General features: G+C 40.6%; 2 protein-coding genes across 3 annotated transcripts; one reads left to right on the forward strand and one right to left on the reverse strand.

Annotated features, from left to right (window-relative positions):
• The first annotated feature begins 1,297 nt into the window (after positions 1-1,297).
• LOC311064001 (X-ray repair cross-complementing protein 5-like) lies at positions 1,298-14,786 on the forward strand. Its single transcript, XM_084083696.1, has 21 exons — positions 1,298-1,366; positions 2,625-2,738; positions 2,863-3,043; positions 3,434-3,482; positions 4,859-4,981; positions 5,448-5,627; positions 5,832-5,946; positions 7,311-7,449; positions 7,702-7,814; positions 8,443-8,505; positions 8,602-8,739; positions 8,846-8,936; positions 9,065-9,195; positions 9,837-10,033; positions 10,815-10,905; positions 11,155-11,224; positions 11,598-11,707; positions 12,021-12,117; positions 14,005-14,072; positions 14,156-14,230; positions 14,421-14,786. Exons 1-21 carry the CDS (start codon positions 1,349-1,351, stop codon positions 14,433-14,435), a joined length of 2,178 nt encoding a protein of 725 aa, XP_083939822.1. The 5' UTR covers positions 1,298-1,348; the 3' UTR covers positions 14,436-14,786.
• Positions 14,787-14,863: 77 nt separating this feature from the next.
• LOC311063999 (collagen alpha-2(VI) chain-like) lies at positions 14,864-27,362 on the reverse strand. 2 transcript variants are annotated; one of them, XM_084083694.1, is made up of 28 exons: positions 27,255-27,362; positions 26,644-26,807; positions 25,776-26,386; positions 25,563-25,583; positions 25,244-25,309; positions 24,358-24,411; positions 24,175-24,219; positions 24,054-24,080; positions 23,935-23,961; positions 23,800-23,844; positions 23,655-23,708; positions 22,741-22,803; positions 22,465-22,527; positions 22,320-22,373; positions 22,186-22,221; positions 22,036-22,098; positions 21,253-21,315; positions 20,904-20,966; positions 20,261-20,323; positions 20,061-20,111; positions 19,835-19,933; positions 18,213-18,275; positions 17,784-17,819; positions 17,639-17,684; positions 17,287-17,439; positions 16,339-16,794; positions 16,178-16,216; positions 14,864-15,716 (listed from the first exon to the last, which is right to left on the reverse strand). In XM_084083694.1, the coding sequence occupies exons 1-28, from the start codon at positions 27,299-27,301 to the stop codon at positions 15,112-15,114; spliced, it is 3,177 nt and encodes a 1,058-aa protein (XP_083939820.1). In that variant the 5' UTR covers positions 27,302-27,362; the 3' UTR covers positions 14,864-15,111. The 2 variants fall into 2 exon arrangements, with proteins under 2 accessions (XP_083939820.1, XP_083939819.1); XM_084083693.1 differs by having other exon boundaries at positions 26,644-26,814; positions 27,259-27,323.
• Positions 27,363-27,364: the final 2 nt, after the last annotated feature.

A 27,364-nucleotide genomic window follows, 5' to 3' on the forward strand; every position in this document is an offset into this window, starting at 1 on the left:
GCTATAGACATTGGACAATTTCCATGACCAGCACGCACTCTGTGCCAAATACCTTAGAGCAGCTATAATCAACTGTTCAAACGTTCAGAGACCGCTTAAACCAAACCAAACTTGCAATCATGGATAACCACCTCAATTTTCATTGTTGTCTACTTTTTATTTTACCTTATACTGTAACTGTTTAGTCTTTCTGTACTTATGTTTAGTTGTATTGTATTGAATTGATACATTTTAGAGTAAACCACCAATTTTAACAAGCTGTTTTGTATCACTTTATGAACTGCTGGATCCATTTGCAGTAATCTCTCAAAAACAGATTCTGCTCAGCAGATGGCGATGTTTCTCCTTTTTATTTGACGATGGGTTCCCAGATTGCATTTGCAGTGATCATGAAAACATGAGCATGCATTTTACAGTGCACGCATAATTCATTATGAACACTGGAGGGCGTTTTAACCTACTTTTTTGTTTTGCCAATGATGTTTACAAGTTTAATTCTTAATACCAGAACTAAATAGTATTTTGAAGAACAAACCATCAACACATTCGTGCAGCACGCACTGTTTACTATAGTAGTTTACTACTTTGATTAAACAATACAATGTATAAAGAAAACTATCTGGGCAACTGTCTGGCAGTGGTGGAAATGTGGCAATACTCCGTTACAAGTAAAAGTCCAGAATTAAAAATGTACTTGAGTAAAAGTACACAAGTATTGGTATCAAAATGTACTTAAAGTACCAAAATAGAAAGTATTCATTGTACAGAGTGTCCCATTTTAAGTTTTCAAATGTATACAAATCTTTTGAAAATAGCAGATCTACAATGCAACGCATTGTGAGCTTGTAGATCAGCTATTTTCAAATGGCCGAAATGTATATAAGTGAAGTGGTTAATGTATGTTTTATTTTTTTGATTGATTGAATACTTTATTAGCAGCCAGTTTGCACCCAAAAAAAAGCACAGGAAAGTACAGTTCAATGTCAGACAAATGTACACTACTATGCAAATGTAATGATAATCCAAACCAGTAACTAACTAAAAGTTTTCAAATAAGTGGATGGAGTGGAGTAGAAGTAAAAGTACTGAGTCTGACAATCGGAAATACTCAATTAAAGTAAAAAGACCTCAAAATGATACTTAGTACGTACGTACAGTACAGTACTTGAGTAAATACACCACACTGCTGCCTGGTAGGTGGAAAGACTGGTGACGCGAGGTTGCCTGCTGACGCGAGATTACAGCTCAACTAGGAACCTTTTGTTAGTTATATTTTTTCCGGAGTCATAATAGAGTGACACGGTATCTAGGAAGAAAGAGGGAAAAGAAAGAAAGAAAGAAAGAAATCATGCCACCAGCATCTAAGGTACTTTTCATCACGCTACGCTGTGATGCAATATATTATTGAGTCGTTCATTTGGTTTCCCAAGTGATTCAACTGTTTTACGTGCCATGCAGATGGGTGTATTATTGTTTCTTAATTCATACATTACATTTAGCTTTCAGGCATGTAGTGACATGTTGAGACGACGGCGAACAGTGTTGCCATGTCTGCTAGCCACTGGCTTGTTTTTCTGTAAAGTTGCTTATAAATATCGGTGGTGGTGTTTTTTTTTGGCCCTGGTTTCTAAAGTGTAGTTGCTTATTTGGACTTTTTTCCTAATGTTGTTAAACAAGTGGTTCTTTTTTGATATTTTCATGTCAAGGACCCCCCAAATTAATATGTATTTGCCAATTGCCATCTGAAAATATTTTGTGTTCTTTTATTTTTTTGAAAATAGCAGATCTACAAGCATGCGACGCGTTGTGAGCTTGTAGATTGGCCATTTTATTTTCAAATAGCCGTAGCCTAGTCGCTTGTTTTCGTAGACCCGGGTTGCTTATTTCTCTCGCAAAACCTGGCAACACTGACACAGACTGTCACGCCCCCTATTCATTCAGCGACCATAACAAAAGCAGTGCAGCAGGCTAACAGTTTAAATCATAGGTTTAAATCTCACCATCTGCCCCTAGCCTTGGATAAAGACGATCATAGATGTATTTTACTTTTGTATGTTTAAAAATGGCAAAATTGATCAAATGCATCTATGATAGTCTTGATCCAAGGCTAGTAGTTTACTACTTTGATTAAACAATACAATGTATAAAGAAAACTATCTGGGCAACTGTAGCAGTGGTGGAAATGTGGAAATAATCTGTTACAAGTAAAAGTCCAGAATTAAAAATGTACTTGAGTAAAAGTACACAAGTATTGGTATCAAAATGTACTTAAAGTACCAAAATGGAAAGTACTCATTGTGCAGAGTGTCCCATGGCAGATTATCCAAGGCTAATCTGCCCCTATGAGTTTGATTTACCAGAGAGTCCTATTTTATTCTTGTCTTGTTTATATGATGTCTTTGCATATTTTGTAAATTATTGTTTGTCTTTAAATGTTTCGATGAATTGGGTACACAGGACCCCAATGGAAACAAGCCATAGTGCTTTCTTGGGTTTATCCTTTTAGGATCCTTGTGTATGAAACTGTACCTCTGTGCTTTTTTTGAAAACTGTTAATAAAGCATTCAATCAATTAATCAATGTCAAAGCCAATTACATGAAATGTAATGTTTTTCCGCTTGCAGGCAGCTTTGGTGCTGTGCATGGATGTGGGGTATTCCATGTCCAACTCTGCTCAAGGCCAAGAATCTCCTTTTGATGAAGCCAAAAAAGTCATTCAGAAATTTGTTCAGCGTCAGGTAGCCTACATGCCTCTTCTTGTTTTGAAAGAAATAAAAGTATTACATTTGTTTTGTTTTATATTTATTCTACCCAGCGTACTGTACAATGAAAAATGACTTTGTCTGTCGTCCCCCCCCCCAGGTTTTTGCTGAGACAAAAGATGAATTGGCTTTGGTTCTTTTTGGCACAGACGGTACCAAGAACCAACTAGCACAAAGTGGCGAGTACCAAAACATCACTGTACATCGCAACCTGTCGATACCTGATTTTGAGCTTCTGGAGGAAATTCAGAATTCAGAAACAGAAAGTCAACAATCTGATTGTATCCCTTCTTAAATCACTCACTCACTTTTTTTTTTTAAAGATGTTTTTTGTGCCTTCATTTGGTCAGGACAGTAGGCTGACAGGAAATGGGGAGAGAGATGGGGGTGGGGGGGACATACAGCAAAGGTCGTTGGGAACGGGAGGCAAACCCGCGACACGCTGTCATGCTGGATTACCAGCTTATGTGGTATGCGCCTGGACCGCTAGGCCAGCGGACGCCCCCAAATAACTCCCTTTCAGTAGACTTATCTAAAGGCTCACGCTCATTCTTGCATGTTATTTTTGGTATACGTTTAGATGTGTGTTGTGTAAATAAAGTAGAACTCATTTTTATTGCACAATTGTCAAATTTCAAATGTGTACACATCCCTTAACTATTGTTCACCAGGGCTCGATGCTCTTGTTGTTTGCATGGATCTTCTTCGGACAGAAACACAGTAAGACCACCTGCTGCTCACACAGAATCAATTCTAAAATCACTGATCAAGAACTTGCATGGGTAGATTGGGCACCCACTTTGTCATATTGTATACAAGAATGCTCGCCCCCGAACACGCTCCCCTCACCCCCGAATCAGGTGACCTCAGAGCAGTCGCCACCGGGTATTCCTAAACGTAATCTCAGTAAAACTACGCCTAAACCTAACCTTATTCCTAAACGTAACCTCTGTCAAAGTATGCCTAAACCTAACTGTATTCCTAAACGTAACGTCAGTAAGACTACTGTATGCCTAAACCTAACCTTTATTCCTAAACCTAGCCTCAGTATAACTTAGCCCCTTTCGGAACCCTGTATGCCTTTTTTGTATTTGGGATGTCTGTATCCAGGGTCCCTTGATAGTCGATGGCCTCTCTCATTTACCCGCTGGTACCACTCTCTAGTCTCGGACAAATATAACGTCTCTAAAGTTTTGCAGAGAGATTTCAAAGATACTCTGAGCTGCATTAGGGTCCCGCGGAAACGTTTGTTGATCGGCGCTAATCTGCGTTGTCATTAAACATGTTTAATCCTTATTTAGTTTTCCTCTCTTCTACGCTCCATGTCCCACCTCCCCCGTTGGCTAGTTGCACGTTTCCAGCATCACAAGACGAGGGAGGGGGGACATAGAGCGTGAGAGATACGAAAACTACATTTTAAAATAAGGATTAAACATGTTTAATGGCAACTCCAATTAGCGTCGATCAACACACGTTTCCGCGGGACCCTAGGCTGCACTTGCGCTCCTGTTTTCGTTTATAGAGGGGCGGGTGTATAGAGGCGCGGAGAGATTGCGCCTGATCCCATTGGTTCACCGATCTGTCAGTCAACCCCCGCCCCGTTAACACAACGTTACGAGTGACGCCCACTGCACTCTGGTTGGTGGGGAAATGAAACACTTCCCATACCGGTTACACCGACGCGCTCCTCCGGGCTTTTATTTTTTTAGCAAAACTAAACAATAAAAGCCTGGAGATCGAGGCTAGCGGGACCCTAATGCAGCTCAGAGTATCTTTGAAATCTCTGCAAAACTTTAGAGACGTTATACAGTATTTGTCCAAGACCAGAGTGTGGTACCAGCGGGTGAATGAGAGAAGACAATGACTTTCAAGGGACCCTGGATACCGACATCCCAAATACAAAAAAAGGTATACAGGGTTCCAAAAGGGGCTAAGTAAAACTATGGCTAGCCCTAAACGTATTCCTAACCTTTACCTCAGTAAAACGAATACAAGAATACAAGAACTGCTGGGGGTGAGCGGTCCGCAAGTCTGTCTTGGGGCGAACATTCCGGTTACCGTCAAGTTGAGTGTCATTGCATTTATTTTATTTTCAGAGTGAAAAAGTTTGACCGGCTCAACATTGCCCTCCTGACAGACCTCAGCGCCAAGGCCAACCAGGACCAGCTGGAGGTTATCGTTCAAAATCTGTCAAAGGATGACATCAACCTGCAGTTCTTGTAATACTCAGACACTGTTACTTTGAAGCAAACATCTTTAAGTCAACATGCTATATTCCAACCCTCCATGGTTAAAGGATCTACACCATGAATTTAAAATTCGTGTAGATCCTTTAATTCATAAAGACTATTATACTTGTTATTTATATAACAGAAGTATTATTTAGATATTGACCTATATTTATTCAGAATTAATAAATATAATTCTGAATAAATTATATTTATTAAGATTGTGTGGACTATATTCAGAACAGTTGCACAAACGAGTAAATACTTTTTTTGAAGGAAATACTACTACTACAAAAAAAAAAGAAGTGGGGGTAAAAATGTAAATGGTCTATCACCAGATTAAACTCTTAATTCATTCAAATCTTTTAAATCCTCAAATCAGCTGATGTCAGTCAACCAGTTTATCTACTTTGACCAGATTTTGGTCCTTGACCACCCATAACATTTGCTTTTTCAGTTTACCTTTCCCAGTGGAAGCTAATGATGGTAAAGAAGCCGACGAGGCCAGTAGTGGATCCAGTCATGCAGGCAGTGGCAAAAGTATGACCCAGGAACAGCAGCGCGGCCTGGATTTGGTCAAACAGATCATGCTGGGTCTGGATGACGTAGACGGCTTGGATGAAGTTTACTCCTTCAGGTTGGGAGCCAGTCACGGCTGTTAATCCAGCTATTTTATGTCTTCCAGCACGCATTTATGCAGCCTCACAATCTCCTTTCTCAAGTCAAACATGTATCAAATAGAACTGAGAGCTACCATGGAAGGACAGTATTGAGTCTTACTGTATGGTATTGTTATCATAATGTTATTGAATGTTATCCATGTGACTGACTCTTGTTGCAGCGGTGCCATTGAGAAGCTGTCCATGTTCAAGTGTGTTGAGAAGAGACCTATGGCCTGGCCCTGTCTGCTCACCATCGGCGGCTCTCTGTCCATCCGCATTGTGGGATACAAAGCAGTAAGTAGACATGGAATAATTACTGTGTATCTGAACTTGTATGTACACTGCAGTATGACTGCATACACTGTACTTGATGTCAAATATATTTCAACATGGTCTTTTGGTTTTTGACCATATTATAATTATTGCGCGCTTAGTGCATACACAATGGCACATTAGTAGTAGTAGTACTCTTAACCACCTAAACCCTATATACTGTACTTCATCTATGATGAATATTGGTGAAAATAGCTGATTCTACAAGCTTGCGTGAGCTTGTAGATCTGAGCACACCAGATTGAACTTCAAAGTGGTTATTCAATAGCAAAAGAATGCTCTTCTGACAAGATCAAGGCTATCTTATGAAGAGCCACTGGCCCTCATTTATCAACGCGGTGCAGCCCGAATAATGAGCGTACGGCGAGGTCACCGCACCTTTCGGCATTTATCAATATATCCTGACGTGGGCTTCATCCTACCGTAGGCTGAAATCTCACGTCTGGTCGAGACCAGTTGTTGACGTTGGCTGCGCCCGTTTATTCCATTCTAGACCTGCGGAGCACCATTGTCTGACTGTCTGACAAGCATCTGGACACATAATCCACTCCTAAATGTGTATATCTACACTAATAAATAATCGCTGTGAAAATATATCATTTTATAAAGTAATTTAAACAAACTGCTTTAACAGTCATTCAGATAGGATTGTAGATCTGTCTGTATTGAAAATAGCAGATCTACAAGCTCACAAGCCAGCGTTGCATCGCGACGCGTTGTGAGCTTGTAGATCTGCTATTTTCTAAAATATACGAGCGCTTTTGCGCCGGGAGTCCCGCGGTCGGGACTCCCGGCCACCTTTTCATGGACAGTGAGGTCTACAAACTTACAGTAGCTTGTCCTATGTTATGAAGTTATGTCATAGAGAGTTATATAGGCTACACAACCTGGCTGGGTTAAGGAGATAAACCCGACGCTCCAATATTAACGTGGCGGCACGGAATCACTGCATTCCGCCCGAGTCTCATGTACCGCTACGTTACGGAAAGACGAAGTTGGGCGGGCGCATGTGTGTGTGTGTGTGTGTGTGTGAGAGCGGGGCAAACCGTTTCTTATTGGCTTTTCATGTCTTTGGTCGTATTCTGGTTCGTCTTCATGTCGTAAAATCGGGGCGTTTTGAGAATATTTAAGGGCGTGTTATTTAAATGACGCTCGGTTTCAGCCGTCACATTTATCAACGCTGGGACCAAGTGTACGCTCGGATCAGCTGTGTAGGATGCGTTGATAAATATGACTTCGACGTTGGTGTACGGCCGAATATATGGAAAAATATACGCCGGTTTATACGCTGCGTTGATAAATGAGGGCCGTTGTGTCTCCTGAAGGTGACAAGCGAGAAGCTCAAGAAGACGTGGACTACAGTGGATGCTCAGTCCCACCGCAAAGAAGATGTGAAGAGAGAAACTGTATTCTGTCGGGACGACGACAATGAGACCGAGGTGCAGAGCGAGGACACCATTCATGGTGAGAATGTGCTTGCTTAATTACAGACACACACACGTAAGCTTTTGCAAACACACATGTCCCATTTCCATTGCCATTACATTGTAAATTATGTTCAAACAAGAACTCCTTGCTATAAATTGGTTTTATTTGATTAAAAACATATAAAAACATAGCTTTAATTATTATTATTATTATTATTATTATTATTATTTCTTCTTAGCAACCAAGAAATGATCAAGTGTCAATTTCTCTTTTATTCCCTGTATTCAGGATTCCGCTATGGGAGCGACATTGTTCCCTTCTCCAAAGTAGACCAGGATCAGATGAAATACAAGCATGATGGCAAATGTTTTGCTGTCCTGGGCTTTGCCAAACAGAACCTGGTATTATACTCCCTCTGTTACTGTCATTCTGTATGACCATTAATAATATCAATGCCAATTGAAAGAGACATGAATTGAGGGACTGACAGTTGTGTGACACTGATGTGTTATAATTATCTCTGCCAGGAAATCATACATTTGCCTCTGTCTTGTCTGTCCGTCCACCCACCCGTATATAATCTCACATACCACTAGTATCTAAGTTCTTTAATATCTTTTCAAATCGGTCAACAACAATAATGTCATAAAGAATTAACTCATTGAGTGCCATTAACGTGTTTCACATGTTTTTACCGCTATGGCTCAACGTGCCAATGACGTGTTTGGCGTGTTTTTGAAAAAATAGTAAAAAAAAAACATGTTCAGGACCCAAGATATCATCATCTGAAGATTTGCAGCTCCATCCACTCCTTGTTTAACTTAGAAATGAAAAAGGCTGAATCTCACTTCCTAAGCACTTTTTGTTTTCTGTGAAAAAAACTCTGGCCCTTGTTGTTAAGAGATACCTCCCGGCGGAGTTTTGTGCTCTACAGTGCACACCTTTTTGTAGTTTCTCTCCATTAAATGTGAATTATTGTTTCCAATGTGCATATAATTCCTCTGCTGACACTTTGATCTGTCTCTGCAGATCCAGCGACATCAGTTCATGGGAAACCAGGTTGTCAAAATATTTGCCCCCAGCGATGATGAGGTCTGAACAAAGGAAATAACATACACTTCAAAATACAAATTTAACAGCAGGTCAACATGGATCAACAACATAAAACATATTCTCTGTGTTGAGCAGCATGCAGGAGTGGCTATGTCGGCTCTTATTCGGGCACTGGATGAACTCAAGATGGTGGCTATTGTCCGTTACGCCTATGACCGGCGCAGTAACCCTCAAGTAGGAGCAGCCTTCCCTTGCGTCAAGGAGAAGTACGAGGTGAGGTCATTAGCTACAAAATGTAATGCCTTTTTTATATTCAGTTTTCTGAAAAATATGAAGCAAACTTATTTGTATGAGCATCCTGTTCTTTTGTGTTTCACAGTGTCTCATGTACGTTCAGCTGCCCTACATGGAAGACCTCAGGCAGTTCACATTTCCTTCTTTGGAAAAAAACAAGAAGTTCAATCCCTCAGGTATAAATACTGCTCTTAAAGTAACACAACTTACTTCTACAGTTTATGATACTTGCCAGCTGTGCTTCAAAGTTGTACATCTTGGTTGAGAGAAACATTGACTTTTGTGTGCTTTGTGATACTGCCAGAGACTCAGCTGTCTGCAGTGGACTCTCTGATTGACTCCATGATGCTGGTAGAAGAGGATGAGAACGGAAAGAAGGAGGATTTGTTCAAGGTCCACCATATTCCCAACCCTGCCTTCCAGAGGCTCTTCCAGGTACTACAACATAGTTGGTATGGGAACTGTGTGAAGAGGATGCAGCGCTGTAGTGCTTTGCTTGGGAATGTGCCGTGTGCCAGTAATGTGGTGAAGTCAGTGTCAGTCCGAATCAATGTATATGATTCTTAACAGTATCTACTGTTTGCCAGTAAATTTTGCAAGGATATGTGTGTAATTTTTACACACTTTTGACACTGAATCCCTGTCACATCCTTTTAAGAAATTACGTCCACCAGTTTTCATTTGTCACCCCAGTTTTGCCAAACATTAAATCACTCAATAACAGACAGAACATCAAAATATTTTGTGTACTGTAATTTCTCTGGTGGTGCGATTCTGCTGAAAATCTTAGATTGTTTCTTGGAAGTCTAATTACTCGACCACTTAGCTTTTTGTTGGTTGACTATCATTCATGCAGCTTATTGTGACATTGCACTTTGTAAGTCGCTCTGGCTAAACATTTTGAGAAATACCTAAATTGTAAACATCGTTTGACACCCACAAGATTCCTTTCTTCTTGAATAATGCCAGAAAGACTCGGATCAACCATTTATGAAATGTCTCATTTCTTTTCTGATCTTTACTAATCTTATGGTACATTGCCCGTGACTGTGAATGATCTCCCCCCCAACCCTCAGTGTCTGCACCATCGGGCAGTGAGCCCTGACACTCCTCTGCCTTCCATAGAGCCATGGCTAAAGGCCATTCTGGAGCTACCCAGGGCAATCAGTACATCCTGCAAGGCTCCACTGGAGGAGATGAAAAAGCTGTTTCCTCTGAAGGAGGTAGAGAAGAAGAAGCAGTTGAAGACCAGTGCTGAGATTTTTGGCCAAGGGTATGTCTGGCCTGAAGCCAAACAGGAAGTGGGTGGGAGGCCATCCGTAGGTCATGTAAGAAATATGTACATTTTGTGTCCAAAAGCAACAAAAGGTCAAAAGCTAATGATTGTATTGAAGAAAAATTCTTAAGGAAAAAGTCCCCTTTTTAGTTGCTTTGTTGCTTGTCTTTTTTGTGTTGTGTGATCTATTTGTTTTACAGAGAGGGATGTTGTGGGGATTTTTTAACTAGTGGGGCACTACATCACGCTCACTTGCGCTCACTCGCCCATACACGCTCATGTGAGCGGTCACCGATTTGAAATAACCTCTTAAATACGTATGCCTATTAATTATTAACCTACAATATATATCGAATTTTATTCTCTTTACTTGCATAATGGGGATACTTTATAGTGTTGTCATACAGTTTGTACTTACCTTGCAGAGCTCTGTAAATTTAGTTCATGAATCCATCAGCCATCTTACCCAATCGTTCAAAGAAATTTATATTGTGGAAAAGTCTTTTTCCGTAATCTAATTCAAAAAGTTAAACTTTCATATATGAAATGTCATGAATTTTAGATTCATGACAGTATCAAAAATATTCCTTACATATTCCTTACATATTTCTTTTACCAAAATTACATTTTCCACTATATGTATTTTTTTTAACTTGCACCTATGTTTATGTTACAGTACAAGCGGAGTTGGTTTGCAAAACCATTTATGAACAAGAATTTTCTATATGGAGTTTGTGTAGTGTATACAGCCTGTCCAACTGACCCTTTCACTCTATAGCTCAGAAGAGCCTGACTCCAAGAAGGCAAAGGTGGATGAGGAAGAGGAGGAATTCAATTTGGCTGACATCAGTGAAGGCAATGCCACTTCGGTGAGAGGCACACGGTCAAATATCAATAGTCCTAAATAGATAGACGCTACACTATATAGTTTCAAGTTTGAAATGTATTGGAAAACATCATTGCATGACTGTAGGAATTATGATGTTTCTGACAGATCAAAGAGGACCGCTCTAAGATAACATTTAGAAAACATAAATCATCAAACATGTACATGTTCTGAAGGAGAATGCTTTCATCTTTTATGACTTGAGTCTCACCATTACTCAATGCTACACTAGGTGGGTAGTGTGGATCCAGTCAAAGACTTCCGTTCTTTAATCAAGCAGAAGACACTTCCATTTGGAGAAGGTAAGATCAGATCTTGTGTGTGTCTGTGTCTGTGTGGTAGCTTGCTAAGGCCTGAGTCCGATTCTTAAAATGTTTTCTAAATCCTAACAGATTTTTGAAAAAAAATATATATATATTTTTTTTTACGATTTTTCAAAAATAGCAGATCTACAAGCTCATAGCACGGCACTCAGTGCCGCGCTATGAGCTTGTATATCTGCTATTTTTGTATAGCCAAAGAAACCTAAAGTGACACAGATGCGTTCCAGGTCTTAACGGGTTAACATTTTGTGTGCCTTTTGAAATACTGTGATAAGTCATGTTCAGCCCCATCAATAATGTTTTTTTATTTTCTCTCTGTTTCATAATGTGATGAACCATGTGTCCTTCCCAGTCTGTCAGCAGCTAACTCAAAGGATAGAGCAGTTGCTTGGCATCAAGAACACACAGTACTTCATGAAATGCATCAACTGTATCCAGACCTTTAGAGAGCAGTCTATTAAGGTAAACTGTCTGTCTGTTTGGAGAAGCATTGTGAATCTAATGTTGATATTCAGACCACATAGTATGAGTCAACTTGAAAAAATTACAGAGTCTGTTTAGTGTCTCATGAGTGAGAGAGTGGGACACTGAGAAAGAGTGAGGTGTGTGTGTGTGTGTGTGTGTGTGTGTGTGTGTGTGTGTGTGTGTGTGTGTGTGTGTGTGTGTGTGTGAGTGTGAGTGAGAGAGAGAGAGAGATTAGTGTGACCTGTTTAGAATGTTGTGTTAGCAGAATTGTAAATGGGTCACTGGATTTTGTATGTTTTTACAAATCCAGCTGGGGAATGCTGCTCTGTACAACAGCTACCTACAGTCCCTGAAGAGGAGCATTCCAGACAGAGGCCTGCAGGACTTCTGGGATCTGCTTGTTCAAGGTACGATAAGGCCCTGGTTATTAAAGACGATAGGATTTCCTCTAGTCAAATCCTCACACACCCAAGAATATGTCTTGACATTTCTCTCCAGTGTGTTTTGTGCCAGAGTTTGGGAGATAAGACCGAGTGCATGTTTGCAATTGTGCTCTGGGTTGTATCAGAGTATACGTCTGTTTTAATAAGTGTAGTTGATAGTGGCCGTAAGTCCTGCCCGGATGAGATTAGTTTTACTGGATAAGGTGAAGAAACGCGATTCACTGATATAAAGCCCACTGTGTGGAAAATAGGAATATTTGTGATTATTATGGGGATCATATTTCCATGGGAGTAACAGGGGTAGGTTATTTCTTGGAGAAATAACACCTGTTTTTCAATAAACTCCCACTTTCTCTGTCAGTTCCAGTGCTATCCGAATAAATAGTTTGATGCAAATTACACATACTTCACACATAAATGCCTCCCTTTTTCATCCTCAGTCATTTTGGGGGGTGATATTGCAGTTATAAACTGCTCACAAAATGTAAGGAAACTTGAATTTGGGCCATTACATCTCCCCTTTACTAATACCAATCAGTAAAGTGTTACATATCATTTTTATCTGTGATTAGTCACCTTTACAACGAGGTACAGCTTGTAAGCATCGGGCATTCATGGAATGAGCAGCACAGGCAAACGTGTGGGTAGCGCCGAGCAAAAATGTGCCAAAATCACCCAATATGCTTTTGCTGGTAATCGCTCTTGTTTTGAGCGACCTGCCAGCACACACCTGCTGAGAGGTGGGTTCTGCAACATGGGTTCTGCAACTTTGTTGAGTTTGTGTATGCTCCAAGCAGCAACACTGCCACCATGGAAAGATGCCACGTTTGTCCCTTCAGGATAAGGCCCGTGCAATAGGGCAAGTGAAGCTGGTGTTCCGTTACGCAGATTACGCATTAGTTGATGTCAGCCCTGGTAGCATTGCAGGCCGGTGTGTGCCAGTCAAAGGTGTGTGTCTGGCACCTGAGCATGGGCCCTGCAACTTTGACATCTGTCTTTGGTACCGTTGTGCAAATCTTGCCTGTAAATCTATGGTTCCTCAGTGAAGCAAGGGGACTGGGTTGTTGTCTTCCTTGTTGACTTCACCAGTCTCACAGAACTTAGTCCTAAGTTTGGAAATGGTACCAGGGCTAACACCAAATAATGCTGTCACACTGCTTAACGGAACACCAGCTTCACTTGCCCTGTTGCACGGGCCTTATCCTGACAAAAGTGGCATCTTTCCATGGGGGCAGTGTTGCTGCTTGGAGCATACACAAACTCAACAAAGTTGCAGAACCCATGTTCAGGTGCCAGTCACTCACCTGTGAGACAGTCACACACCTGAAGCCCATTGAATGTCATGAATGTCACAACATTGAATGTCAGCAGAAAAGTCTAACAGGCCATTTTGGCACATTTTTGCTCGGCGCTACCCACACGTTTGCTTGTGTTGCTCATTCCACGAATGCCCGATGCTTACAAGCTGTACCTTGTTGTAAAGGTGACTAATCAACGATAAAAATGATATATAACACTTTACTGATTGGTATTAGTAAAGGGGAGATATAATGGCCCAAATTCAAGTTTCCTTACATTTTGTGAGCGGTTTAGATTGTTCTTATTTGGGTCATTCAGTGAGATTTCTCATTTGCAGGGTAAAGAGTGCCATCACACTAACCCTACCTGCTTGTGTCAGGGAACAATAACATAAGTCAATTTCTTCATAGTTTTGTGCATTGGTAGCTTGCTGCTATTTTAGAGCTAAATCAGCCGTTTTCCTGTTCCTGGGCTGAAAATAAATAGTTGGCACAACTCATTACATATTTGCTCACTCTGTATCCTTAACCTTTAATTTGACCTGTTTGACAGATGCCATAACTCTCATCAGCAAGGTCGAGGTCGAAGAAAGCGCTATATCCAAACAGGATGCTGCTGAGGTAACTTGAAGAAGCTCCTCATACTTTATCTATACCTCCGCTGCCAAAATGGCTGACATGAATATGGTACATTTTTCCCTCAGTTCCTGGTTACAGAACAGCAGAAGATGGAGGCAGCAGCCCCTGCAGTGGAGGATGATGGAGATGTGGATGACTTGGTATGGACCCCAACTGACTTCTTTCACAGGAACTTTCAGTGTTATTTCATTATTGTGCACAGAAATCACTGTGGGAGTACATTAAGGCCATTTGCAGGAAATGCTCTTGTGAGAAACCCGATTGTGTGTCTGGCCATTGAGACATTTGATATAACCTCTTAGTTTCTGCCTTTCTTCTTTTCCTGTGCAGCTGGACATGATGTAAGAAGGGAGATGATGGGAAGCCTCTCGAGCACACACAGTGGAATGAGAAGAAGGCATCCATTCAATCAGAACCAAACCCATTCTGCCGTCCTTTGTTCTGTCTCACGCTCGAAAGGAATGTGAGGCTAAAGTCATTAGCCTTTATTAGCTATTTAGCTAATTAGGCTTTAGTTTGCATTAGTGTAATGTTTGAATGTTAATTGTAACCAATTAAAAGAAAAAACTGTGCCATTGATAGGTTTTGTTTGTCTTCTTTAAAATGTTAGATGCTATTACTATGAAGCTCTTTTTCCACTAAGTTTTTACAATGGACTAATCTTAGGCTAAATAAAAGTGTTTTTTTCGCTCCGTTCCTACTTTACAACATTACTGTCTCAGAAATGTCTTTTTAATCTAACCATAAATGTATCAGTAAAGTTTTATGGTGGATGAAATGTGCATACATTTTATTATGTTGCTGTAAAACATTATATCCAAGGTGAATACATTTTCGTGCCAAATCCAGTGAAGCACAAACAATGCATATACAGTAAGTGACATCATGGACAGCCCTTGCAGTGCAGTAGAATTCATCGTAAACCAATATCTCCATGTATAAAATAATGGATACAACAGCATTAGCACTGCTGTTATGTACAGTGCACATTCAAGGTTCATGTCCGCCTGACAATGGCCCCTCAACATATCCAGTGGATTAAACGATGAAAGAAACTCGACTGGGACAGGTCAGAGTAGACTTTTCCTTTAAAGATGGCCTCCTGGTCACCCATGGCCAGCTTGATTAAAACCTCCTGGTCGATATCACTTCCTGCGGCGATCACTGTGGAGACGGCCTGTGCCCTACGCATGGCGCTTACAGCCTCTTCTAGGCTCTTATTATCGGTTACACCATCGGTGATGAAAACAAAGTTGATCTCTGCGTTGCGTCTAGTTTGGCGTGCGCCACCAGTAGTCGTCAAGAGATTGTTGATTGCATAGAAGATGGCAGGCCCCACACTAGAGGAGGAATCCATGTACGTCATGTTTCTCAAGCCATCAGCGATGACGGCCGGGTCATGCGTAAGAGGAAAGGCCACGTGGTTCTCATTTTCTTTGCCGTACTCGAGCAGCGCCAGACGGGCACGCATGCGGTCAGTCTTACTCCGAGCTAAGGTCAAGGTATCTGCCACCCTCTGCAATAATCCATGGACGTGGCGGAAGCTCTCCATGCCGAGACGCTCTGAGCCATCCAGCAGAAATACAACATCCACAGGCCTCTCTGCACAACTGGCCACATCTGATTCTGCAGTGATGGACACAATAATACATCATTGATCCACCATTCAAGTGATGAAATCTAAACAGCCAGATATCAATATACAATTCAGTGTGGGTCAAAAGTAATAAATGCTACTGTTACTGTAAAACCAGTTTGGAGGGCCTCACTGAATTGGGGAGAGATTGTTTGGTAGGGCATTTTCATATTGAAAAAAAAACACATTTAGGATGTCACATTGACCCGCATATGCAGGCAAGTCATTGCTGCTGCTTTTACTTGAGTAGTGATCAACACAAGTAAATCTTGCTTCTATGCGAGTAATATTTAAAGTCAACTAACAGTGCTGAAGGTTTTATAGTACTCTTTCTGCCTCTGCAGTTCAGTTCACATAATGTTCATGTCTGACTGACACTGGCCCCTACTTAATGTGCATGCAGATGATATTATATAGATAATTAACTGACCATTCGCAACGCAAAGCTTACCCATTTTGCAGGGAAGATCGGGGCAAACAATCACAGGTTCTGGAAAAAAAGATGTATAAAGGTCTGTGCCATAAAAGCTAAGCGTTGTCATCCTACTGAACTAGGGTGTATACCAAATCACCGCTAAAAAATAGATACAATCTAGATATATGAATCCTCACCTGGACAGAGCACAGTCTCCATCTGGTCAATGAAGTCCTCAGCCACCAGATCAACAAAACGCTTCATGGGTGTGACACGGTCCTTCCGCTGGCACGCTATGGATGTCAGGATCTCGTCATCCTCAATCTGTCCAAACATATCCCCAACTCCGATGGCGTTGACCACCACACTATTGTCATGGCAGAGGTAGGAGAGAAGAGTGTCGTCGTCTTTCGGGTCAAAGCGCCCGTCCGTGATCACCACCACAGACACCTTGGCTTTTGCTCTGCGGCTGTCCCTGATGAGGTTGTCGTAGGTGAACTTTAGAGCTGAGGGGGTGAATGTGCCCCCGGCTATCCACTGTAGGTTCTTCACGGCTGTCTTGAAGGCAGACATGGAGTTAATGTTGGGGTCACTGAGATGAATGGCCTCAAAGGTCCCATTGTGACTGTACTGTACCACTCCAACTCTGGCACCTACAGTATAGGCAAGACAGGCATGTGTTACAGTAGGTACAATATTCAAACACTATGCCTCCCCATATACAGTACATTAGTTAAGCATCACATTTCATTAAATCATTTCATACAAGTGACTTTCATATAGTGTGTATTTCACTAGATGGCATATAACAAGCTATAAAACAATATTTTAAATAATCTAGTATCATTATTTTGCATATGAGGTGGTAAAACAGGTGTGATCTGTTCATTTAGAAAGCTGAAAATACAGTACACTTAAACTGATGGCAGTCCTCACTTTGACCTCACAGTCGTTGTCATTTCACGGCCAAAGCAATTACAGTACTGTCCAAGTACTTTTGGAGTTCACAGTGTATCTTAGCATGTGGGCTGATTATGTCTGTGGAAACAGTTGTCTAATGCGGCAGTCTCCATTTTCACTCCTTTTGAAAAACATGTCTGCAAAAGGATTTATACTGGTGCCTGGTAGCTTTTGCTTAACTGTACCAGTAAGTGATGAGGGGTCATTTGCCATATTGCCAAGCCTGTTGATGGTGCTTATAACAAAGTTCTTCTCCAGGGTGAAGTTTGTCAGCCCAACACTCTCTGAGCTGTCGATGACAAACACAATGTCCAGAGCGCCACAGAGCTTCTCACAGTCTGGTGAAAGACAACGTTGGGTTCAGTGTATTGATGCAAAAAAACACAACATGCTGTAACCGCTACTACACCTTTGTAATAATTATTTTATTTGCACACAATGTACTGTACACACACACACACACACACACACACACACACACACACACACACACACACACACACACACACACACACACACACGATAGCCGTTACTTACCACAACAACCACATGATTCCCTGATGTATGACATGACATCACATTCCTGCATTAAGCCACACACAGATTAGCATTGTCACAGCTATGAAAAAGTAGATAGATCAATATTCATTTGAAAACAAATAATAATTAAGAAATCACTCACAGTGAGGCCTGGATCTCCTGCTGGTCCTATATCACCCTGTGGGTATAGAACAAAAGGCAACATTTTTCATTGTTATATTTTTTCATAAATCAATACCTTATACTTTGTTGTATGACAGCCAGGGTCACACAAAAGTAGTGAAAATAGCCAATCTACACGCTCACAACGTGTTGCGATGTGTAGTGAGCTTGCACATTTGATATTTTTTCATCTATAATGAAATGCCAAAAATAGGGATGCCAGGTTGAAAGAGGTCTTTGGATTTTATAAATATTTAAACAATGAAAAGTATTAACAATAGCGTGTGACTCAATAATCACTACATTGGATCCATATTGGAACACAGGTTATTTTTTTTCAATTTCCTGAAAAGTAATGGTGGGGTTTTGGACATACAAAGTTTCTACCCGACAGATTCTATTTTCTTACGTCAGTTCCAGGCTCTCCTTTCGGGCCTCTCTTCCCTGCTTCACCTTGTAGGCCTGGCTCAGCCTGAAGAGTACAAAGTAGACATTTTTCGGTAGAAATTAGTAATTTCTCTGGAAAAGAGCTAGACATATTTTTGGTACATTTGGGATGTGATTCAACGAAATGCGACACTGGTTAATACTCTGGAATGAGTTTATAATTCGATGTGGTTCCCCTTTATCATTCTTATCAAAGTTTATTACCACTCTACCAGTGGTATTGTCATACAATAGCCATTAAGCATCATTGACATCTTCATTTTTTGCTAGACCCATGGGGCCATCCTAGAATAGAATAGAATCCATTCTATTATACCCATTATTGAAAGGACAATGTGCAACTGTCAGTCCCCTATTCTCAATGTCATGCTGTGTGCAAATGGCCAGCGATGTGCAAGTGTGTCCAAACATTACTTTCCGAAACCAGCAATCCAAAAATATATACTCTGACTTTCCGCAGCGATTTGCTAGGTGTGTGTGTACTGTGTAACTTATTTCGTTATTTTTGTCATCGTCACATCATAATCAAGTAGATACTTCCCTCACACAATTTTGGCTGGCATACAGTTCTATGTGTAAAAGTGACATTGCCCATTATGTCACAGTGACAGCTGCATTAACTCACACTATCCAAGCCAGGCCAATTCCAGGGGGTCATTAAAGGACAAGTCCATGGAGATTTATGTCACCTGCACCTCTACAGATTTGATGAATTAATTGATTCTATTCTTGTCTTGATTGTTATTTAATAATTGTGTAGGAGCCATTTCATTTGATTGAATGTTTTTTGACTAAATGGCGTCCCCACTGGTCGCCTTGGAAAATGGTACCATGGTCCTCTATTAATCAGGCCAAGCCTGGTAAACCCTCCCTCCGGAAATCTCATTTCCATACAATTGAGATTTCTGGAGGGAGGGTTTACCAGGCTAAATCAGGCCACAGCTGTGTGAGGAAAGACGCCAGAAGAGAAACATATTTTCGACCGCTCGCTCGCTCCCAGTCCCTACACACACACACACACACACACAGCGCAGATTATGAATGAAAGACTTTGTTAGAATCATTTTGAGTTTATTTGAACCCTTATGCTGCGCCTGTTTGTTTTGAAACCCTTTTAGTTGAGTCTGGAGCCTGTTCTTGTTTCGTTGTTTGCCCCCCGCCCCCCGTTTTATTTGAAACTTTTACACAACTCCTTCCATAAATCAACCTGTTCGAATCCATCAAGATGCAACAATCAACAATATCGAGTAACGAGACAGCCCAAGTCAAGTGTTGTGGGCGCGTTGAAAAGACGTATCCTGAAGGCTTGTTTGAGACTAAAATAAATATTTGGATGGGTATGTGCCAATGAAGCCACTTTCCATAATTGTTGATCTACAGTACAGTAATTGTGATGGCTTCCTGCTCCTGATAAGCTTCCTGCATACACTGAGGATTCCAAATTTGTTGTTTTGGTTCTGACATTTTAGTTGGTTAGGTGACTGTGTTGTCAATGTATTTACTGTACGTTATTTCAGATAACACTTATCCAAACAAACAATATCATAACTTTCCACTGTACTTAGTTTGAACTGGTTAACTTACAGGTTCTCCTGATGGTCCCTTGTCTCCAGGTTCTCCTTTGGTGCCACAATCACCTCTGCTCCCCCTAGGTCCTCTACTGCCTGGATCACCTCTGTCTCCCTGGGAATAAAGCCTCATTTATACTTTGTTGCACAGCTGCATCACTAGATGAAAACGAATGACTGTCGAAAATACAATCACAGTATAGTGACAGAAGCCAACGCTTCCACGAGACAGGTAAACTTACTGTGGGTCCTCTTGAGCCTGGATAGCTGAATCCACCTCTTCCATCGTCTCCCTTTGGGAAGTAAGGAAACAATGTTATATTTAAAGAGTTGCCATGTTCTTTACTACGTTAAATAAGATGAAACATTTATTTAATGTTTAATGTTGTGGTTTTCTTCACAGATTTAGTGTGTAGGAAAAATAAATTCCTCTTAGGCACACCTTTGGCCCACGCGGACCGTGCTCTCCTCTCGGTCCAGCATCACCAGGGTTTCCTCTAGTTCCCTGTAACAAGGAAGAGGATCTTCCATTACAATGCACTGTCATCATCATTTGTATTGTGTATATACTGTTACATTGTACATATCTACATTCATCATCCAGGTCAAGCTAAGGGAGATAACAAATGGGTAGATTGTGATAATGTTTATGACTTCCTGGGTTAAATATTTCGAAGCAATCTTAAACAATTAGCATTAGCAAAGGTAAGTATTCCAGCTTTTCAAATAAGTAGTTTTAGCAAACAAAGAATAATAGAGGAGGAATAGAATTATTTAAGCCTTTATTATTACATTGACTATTGGAATACAGACAATAAAACTGCCTGCACGTTTTGACCAGAAGGTCTTTATCACACACACCCTGATGAAGGCCTTCCGGTCATTTTTATTGTCTGTCTGTTTTCAGAAATGCTAAGTTAATAAAGGCTTTTAATTTATGTTCCTATTCCGTTACTGAAGAGTGCTTCGATTTGTGCCTTCTATTTTATATTTTTGTACTATTTTTTTCTTACTTTGAGGAGCTGTAATAATTACATTTTTGTTGTTTGATTCACATGAGCACCCAAACTTAGAAAACAACATACATTTCCCCCAGTGCTGCCTTGGGCTCCTGGTTGGCCCCGTGGCCCTGGTAGACCCAGGTCCCCCTGAAAGAGCAGGACAGTACCACAGACAAAACACCATTACTGACCATTGGTTTTGCTGGTAATCAAAATACACACAATCATTCAATTTGCATTAGTTTCTCAAGGTGAATTAGAAAGTTATGGACTCAATGTCCAGTGAACTTTAGTTTTTTTTATAAAAGCCTCGGATCAGGCTGTCCTGGCAGAATTTCAAGAAGGAGTAACATTAGTGGAACTGGAAAATGTGAAATGTCTTACAGTTGCTGAGTCATCTCTTCAAAAGCACTCACATCTCCTGTCCTCTCACCTTCGTGCCCTTTAATCCATCTTCCCCCGCATGACCTCTGATTCCCTCTGGCCCTCGTTCGCCCTCAAAACAAATGAACAAGTTTCACCAGGCAGCATTAATCATAATAATAATAACAATATATACAGAGCATACTTCTAAGTGTAGTCACTGTAATCTTCATGCTGTTAACAAACCATGTAGGTAATCTGTCTGTGGGAGAAACTGTGAAACATTCTATTGCAGTGCTGAGTTGTACTGGAAAAGTGAGCTTGCAACAGTATGGACAAAGACTTCTTGAAATTATTTTTCTTGCCTTGCTCAGAACAGTATTATTTTGTCGTGTGGACGATGAATCTGCTGGGAGAACATTGTTTCTGCGCCCTTTTATCTCTATCGCTATCTTTGTCCCCAGACTATTTCCCTCTCTGCCAACCTTTTTTTCATTAAATCTTTCTACTTTCATCGTTTAATTGTTTGAAATGTTCCATGCTAAATGTTGTTTCATTGTTGTTTGCATTAAGTTTATGCTGCTGACCTCTTGGCGCCATCTCCTTGGAAGGGATTTCTGTTCTCAGTGGGACTGTTTTAAGCCATTAAAACCAGGTAAGCATCTGTGTCGTTTTAGATTTCTTTGGCTATTCAATGTTTGAGAACCACTGATATAGCAGGTTTTGTCAGGTCAAGACATTTTTAGAATCAAAAAGGTTAAATGAAAATACGAAAACCTCAATTAATGAAGTAAAAATAGTTTACATCCTACAGTATGTGTACCATAGACATCTGTAAGAGTGTTAAATGTACCTTTTCGCCATTTGGCCCAACACGTCCTTGTTTTCCCTTAGGTCCAGAATCTCCTCTCCTACCCTGGTGACATTTATGTTACAGTTATTCATAATAGACTTACAAATACAATATAAAAAACAAGAATAACAAAATAAAGTATTGGATTACAGGTTCGCCTTTTGGTCCAGATTCCCCTCCAATGCCCTACAAGAAAAAAGAAAGTGTCATTTACAATACACTTCATAACTTAATAACAGCTATAATTGTACAAACAAATAAATAACCATAATAATAATAATGACCTGTAATCCCTTTGTTCCTGGCAGCCCTGCATAGCCAGGATTTCCTATGTCACCCTGTATGAGAATAACATTTTGCTCATTCATTGGAGTCAAGGTACAGGAGAGTATACATTTGCACAGAATATTTTATGTAATGTTTTTAAACCTTTGGCCCAGGATCACCATTGGGGCCAGGGGGCCCAGGTTTCCCAGGGCGACCTAGATGGCCCTAAAATAGAACATAGAAAATAGAAAAACCATGGTCTTAAAACAGCTTGTTTTTGTGTTTAACAGTTTACATTTGCAAAAGAGTATTCTCTCGAGACTGTTGGCTCACACAATATTCAGATGCTTCCATGTAATCGGAAGCACTGAAAATGCATAGAAAATAAAGTTAAATCTGGACAATTTCAACCATTCAATTTAGTTGTGCTGTACAAACCTCCTGTCCTTCATGTCCAGGTGCCCCAGTGCCACCAGCTTCTCCTGCATAGCCATCTGGCCCCTTTCAGAACAAAACAGAAAAGGCGTTTCCCTCTGAAATGCATTTTTCATTAAAAAACAATGTCCTTATAATATCACACACACACAGTCACACAATTAATTGTTTTAAGTGACATTGATTATAATATGGAAGCGTATTGCTGCCATGGCAGGAAAACAACTTACATGACAACACATCATGTAACTTCTTACCTTATAACATGAAACGTTTCAGGTTTTAACAAGATAAGTTATCACGTTATATAATGGTTATATTATAATGGTTCACGTTTCACATTATAACAAGTTAACTGTTTATCTTGTTATAATGTGATAAGTTATCACGTTATAACATGATCACTTATCACGTTACGTTATAACGTGAAACATTTTACGTTACTTTTTATCTTGTTATAATAACATTGTTACGGGTGTGGTGTTGCTGTGTGTCTGTTTTATGTTCCTTGAGTTTGGCAAGGTCCAAGTCGTAACGAACATGAAAAAATGTATCAATATTTTGTTATAACGTGAAAAACATCTTGTTTTTGTGAAAAGCTTTTTCTGTTATAATGTGATAGGGTTCCCCCCCCTGGTATGGCAGCAATATGCTTGCGTAATTATGGGAACCTTCCTGAGGAAAACATTGCCATCAAGTTCCACCTTGATAAAAGCACATGATAAAAATACATGCTTAGATTTTCATTTCATTTGTTTATTTGGGAGGTACAACAATACATAAAATGCACTGTAAATACATAGAATTTAGCAAGAGATGCAAATGTTCTCATTTTGTCCCCAACATAAAAAACAAGTAACATACAAAACAGTGTATATACTGTATGAACAGAAATTCTGTATGAATGTTGGACTCACCATGTCTCCTGGATCACCTTTGCAGCCAGGAGCTCCAATTCGCCCAACTTTACCCTGAAGACACCGACAACCATATCAGTTTCCATATACGTATTGTCACCCACAATTATGTTCCAGTAACATGTAGTAAAGGACTGAGTCTCACCTTTTGTCCATCTGTTCCATTCCTACCATGCAATCCAGCAACGCCCTGAGTAGTAACAAGTCAGTCAGCATAGAACATCTTAAACTGAGAAAAGGCGAACATACAAATGTAGACATCAAAGACAATGGTATTCACCTTTGCGCCACTGGCTCCAATTTCACCCTGTCCAAAAATAAGCCACACGTAGAAACAAATTAAAATGTATTTTTTTAAAGATTGAAATGCAAAAGCTTGAACATGAACATTAATCTTACCTTTTCACCCATACCACCAATCTCTCCCTGTATGGCAGCACAACACAAGACATGTTTAAGAGACATATATAATACAGAATGTGAATGTCTCTGCAACATGTTGGATCATTGATCAACAAACCTTTGGACCAGGTCGTCCAATTGGGCCTTCAATACCAGGATCACCCTGTGACATAAGATGATACAAATTTCATACAGTGCAGCTTTTTGGTATGAATTCTTTGTATGACTGCACATATTAAACTGAACAATATTATAGTATTGTAGACTGCTGCAAATTCCTGTGGTCAGAGTCCCTACTTACTTGATGACCCCTTTCACCTTTCAGTCCTGAAAGACCACTTCCTCCTTTTGCACCCTGAAATGAAATAAAAAAAATCACACCCAGTGTGAAGTGGGCGGTGTGTGGTCATCACAACATGACTCACTTAAAAAAAGGATAAATTACTTTTTTTAAGTCCATACTGCTATTCATAGGGCTGCACATGTGTCATGTGTTTCGCTAGCCAATCACAGTCCTGAATTTGCAAAGTCAGCCAATCACATTACAGCTAGTGGTGATGACACTAGCTGTAATGTGATTGGCTGACTTTGCAAAAGTATAGATTTGCATTGACTGTGGAAGGGTTAGGGGTGTAGACTGCGTTGTAGACTATTGGCCAATCACGGTGCAGGATTGGTCAGTGTCCAAAACTCACTTATAGGGGGCGGTTACACCGCCCCAAAAATAATCACACCCAGTGTGAAGTGGGCGGTGTGGTCATCACAGTGGTCATCACAGACCCATGACTCACTTCAAAAAACATAAATATGTTTTTTTTTTTGTGCATAGTCCTATTTATAGGACTATGCACATGTGTCACGTGTCTCACTAGCCAATCACAGTGCTGAATAGAGTCAGCCAATAGAGTCAGCCAATCACAGTGCAGCTAGTGGTCATCACAGTGATGGAAGCTCACTTAAGGAAAAGTATAGATTTGCATTGAATGTGTAGGGGTTAGGGGTGTACAATGGGTGGCCAATCACAGTGCAGGGTTAGGGGGGTACAATGGGTGGCCAATCACAGTGCAGCAAATGTCAATGTCCCAACCTCACATATAGGGGCGGTTACACCGCCCAAAAGTATTGATGTTTTAAGAATGGTGTAAAGCAAAAACGTATACTTCTTAATGATTTCTTAGCATCCTCACCTTTGCACCTCGATAACCTTTTGGCCCAGGAATACCAGGAGTTTCCACGCATGTATGTTGGTAACACTGTGAAATGGTGGATACAAATTATTTAAGTTGTGGAAACCTCTGAAAACATTAACACTAATATTGCTAAAGCAAGAGAAAAGCTAAAGATTTGTAAGTTGTCTGTTCGATAAAAGCTTACTGCGGAACATTTTTGCAATGTTTTTGATTTGGATAATTATGGGGTATAATGCGAAAGCAGTTCCCAGAGAGAACCTGATACTGTGTTTCTAAAAACAGTTTGAAAGTGCAGCCTAATCTAAAATAGTCTTACCTGTAAATAGGCTTGATATTTCTGTAAAGAAAATAAAAGAGGAAGTACTGTTATATATTATATAAGCATATAATTTGTACACACACACACACACACACACACACACACACACACACACACACACACACACACACACACACACACACACACACACACACACACACACACACACACACACACACGTGTATATATATAGGGTTAGGGTTGAATCACCATGGCTTTTATGATACGGTCAATGGTTTTATTTTTCATAATTTTTGGTCGTCCGTCAATGATCTCCACAGCTATGTAGTCATCTCTGTACACGTCGGAGGGGGAGTCAGCGATCTCCTTCATTCCTATTTCATCTACATTCCTGGAGGCTGCCACTGAAAAGATGTGGATCCCTTTCTCCCTGGCCCTCTCTGCTGACACCTTGATCCCTCCACATGGGTTTCCTGTCACATGTCCATCAGTGATCACCACGGAAAACAGGGCAGTCTTTGTTGAAGGCTTGTGGTGGGTCATCTCATAAGTCATGTTGGTTAGGGCACAGTCGATGTAGGTGCCTTTGCCCAGGTATTCAATCCCACTTAAGCTCCTGATGAAGCTCTCTCTGGTGTTGAACTGGCTGAAGACCACTTGCTTCTGGGAGAAGTGGAGTCCTCCTATGGACCAAGTGAACCTGACTTGGCCCCTGTACACTTCATCAGTAAGATCCTCGGCAAAAATCTTGGTGAACTCCTTGATATACTCCACTAGTATACCAGCGGGGTACTCTTGTAGGGCGATGGTCTCAGACGTGTCGATGGTGAAATGTAGCCGGATAGGACAGTCAATAACCTCTGAGAGAGCACAATATATTAACACAGGTCTAAACACATGTAGAAGTTCATGCAACTGTAAACAGTCAAATCTAATACTGATTTATCCATTTGTACAACCTCACTAAATTCTCACTAAAGTGACCTAAACATTTCTGAGTGTACAAATATAACCAAATGGACCCTTACGAGTACATTTGGTTACATACATTTAGTACAATTTTCACTAAAGTGACCCAGAATCCAGACTCAGAGCTTTTACAGGCTACTTAACTCACTCTCACAACCTGTAGGTGATGGCGGTTTGACAGGGGGTGGAGTCGGTTTCGGTTGGTCACCTGGTCCTGGAAATGGCCTTGGTCCACGAGGGCCGAAATCCCTTTGGGGGGTTGCAGCTTGGAGAATGCACAGAAAGAGGAACCCTGAGACCAGCATCATGGTGCTCAACCCTGAGGAGAAAGGACAGGGGGGTGGATAGGATAGTGTTTGAAGCAGCTTTCTGATGCTCCCTTTGCACAGCAGGAAATGGCTGTCAAACAAGTGAGTCCTCCCAGAAGGCATTTCCAGAGGGCTTTGGAATGTTTAGAGTTGTTTTAAACAGTGTCAAGGAATAGCCACACTTGGAGTATAAGCACACAATATAACATAAAATGGTGAAATGGAACTGTTGGCTGCCACATCGCACCTTCTGTAGGCTACATTACATTCAGATTACATTTAATTTAGTAGGTATTACAATTTATATCTTACTGTATCATACTACAGTGCATCAATCAATTAGATACTACATTGCCAAGAGAACTGTCTTCAACCATAATATCTTCAAAAAGCTATATGCGTTTAGAATCAAGCAGATCCAAATAAGTTCTTAACAACCATTATGTGAAACATACCTTCTTTGCCAACGTCATGTGCCGACTCCACTCCACACAGCATTGTTGGAAAAATGAGGGGATGAAGTTTAGTCTAGCCTGCTACCAGCCGGCTAAATGAGGATGT

The sequence above is a fragment of the Gymnoscopelus microlampas genome (genome assembly GCF_963454915.1).
Source record: "Gymnoscopelus microlampas genome assembly, chromosome: 17".
NCBI lineage: Eukaryota > Metazoa > Chordata > Actinopteri > Myctophiformes > Myctophidae > Gymnoscopelus > Gymnoscopelus microlampas.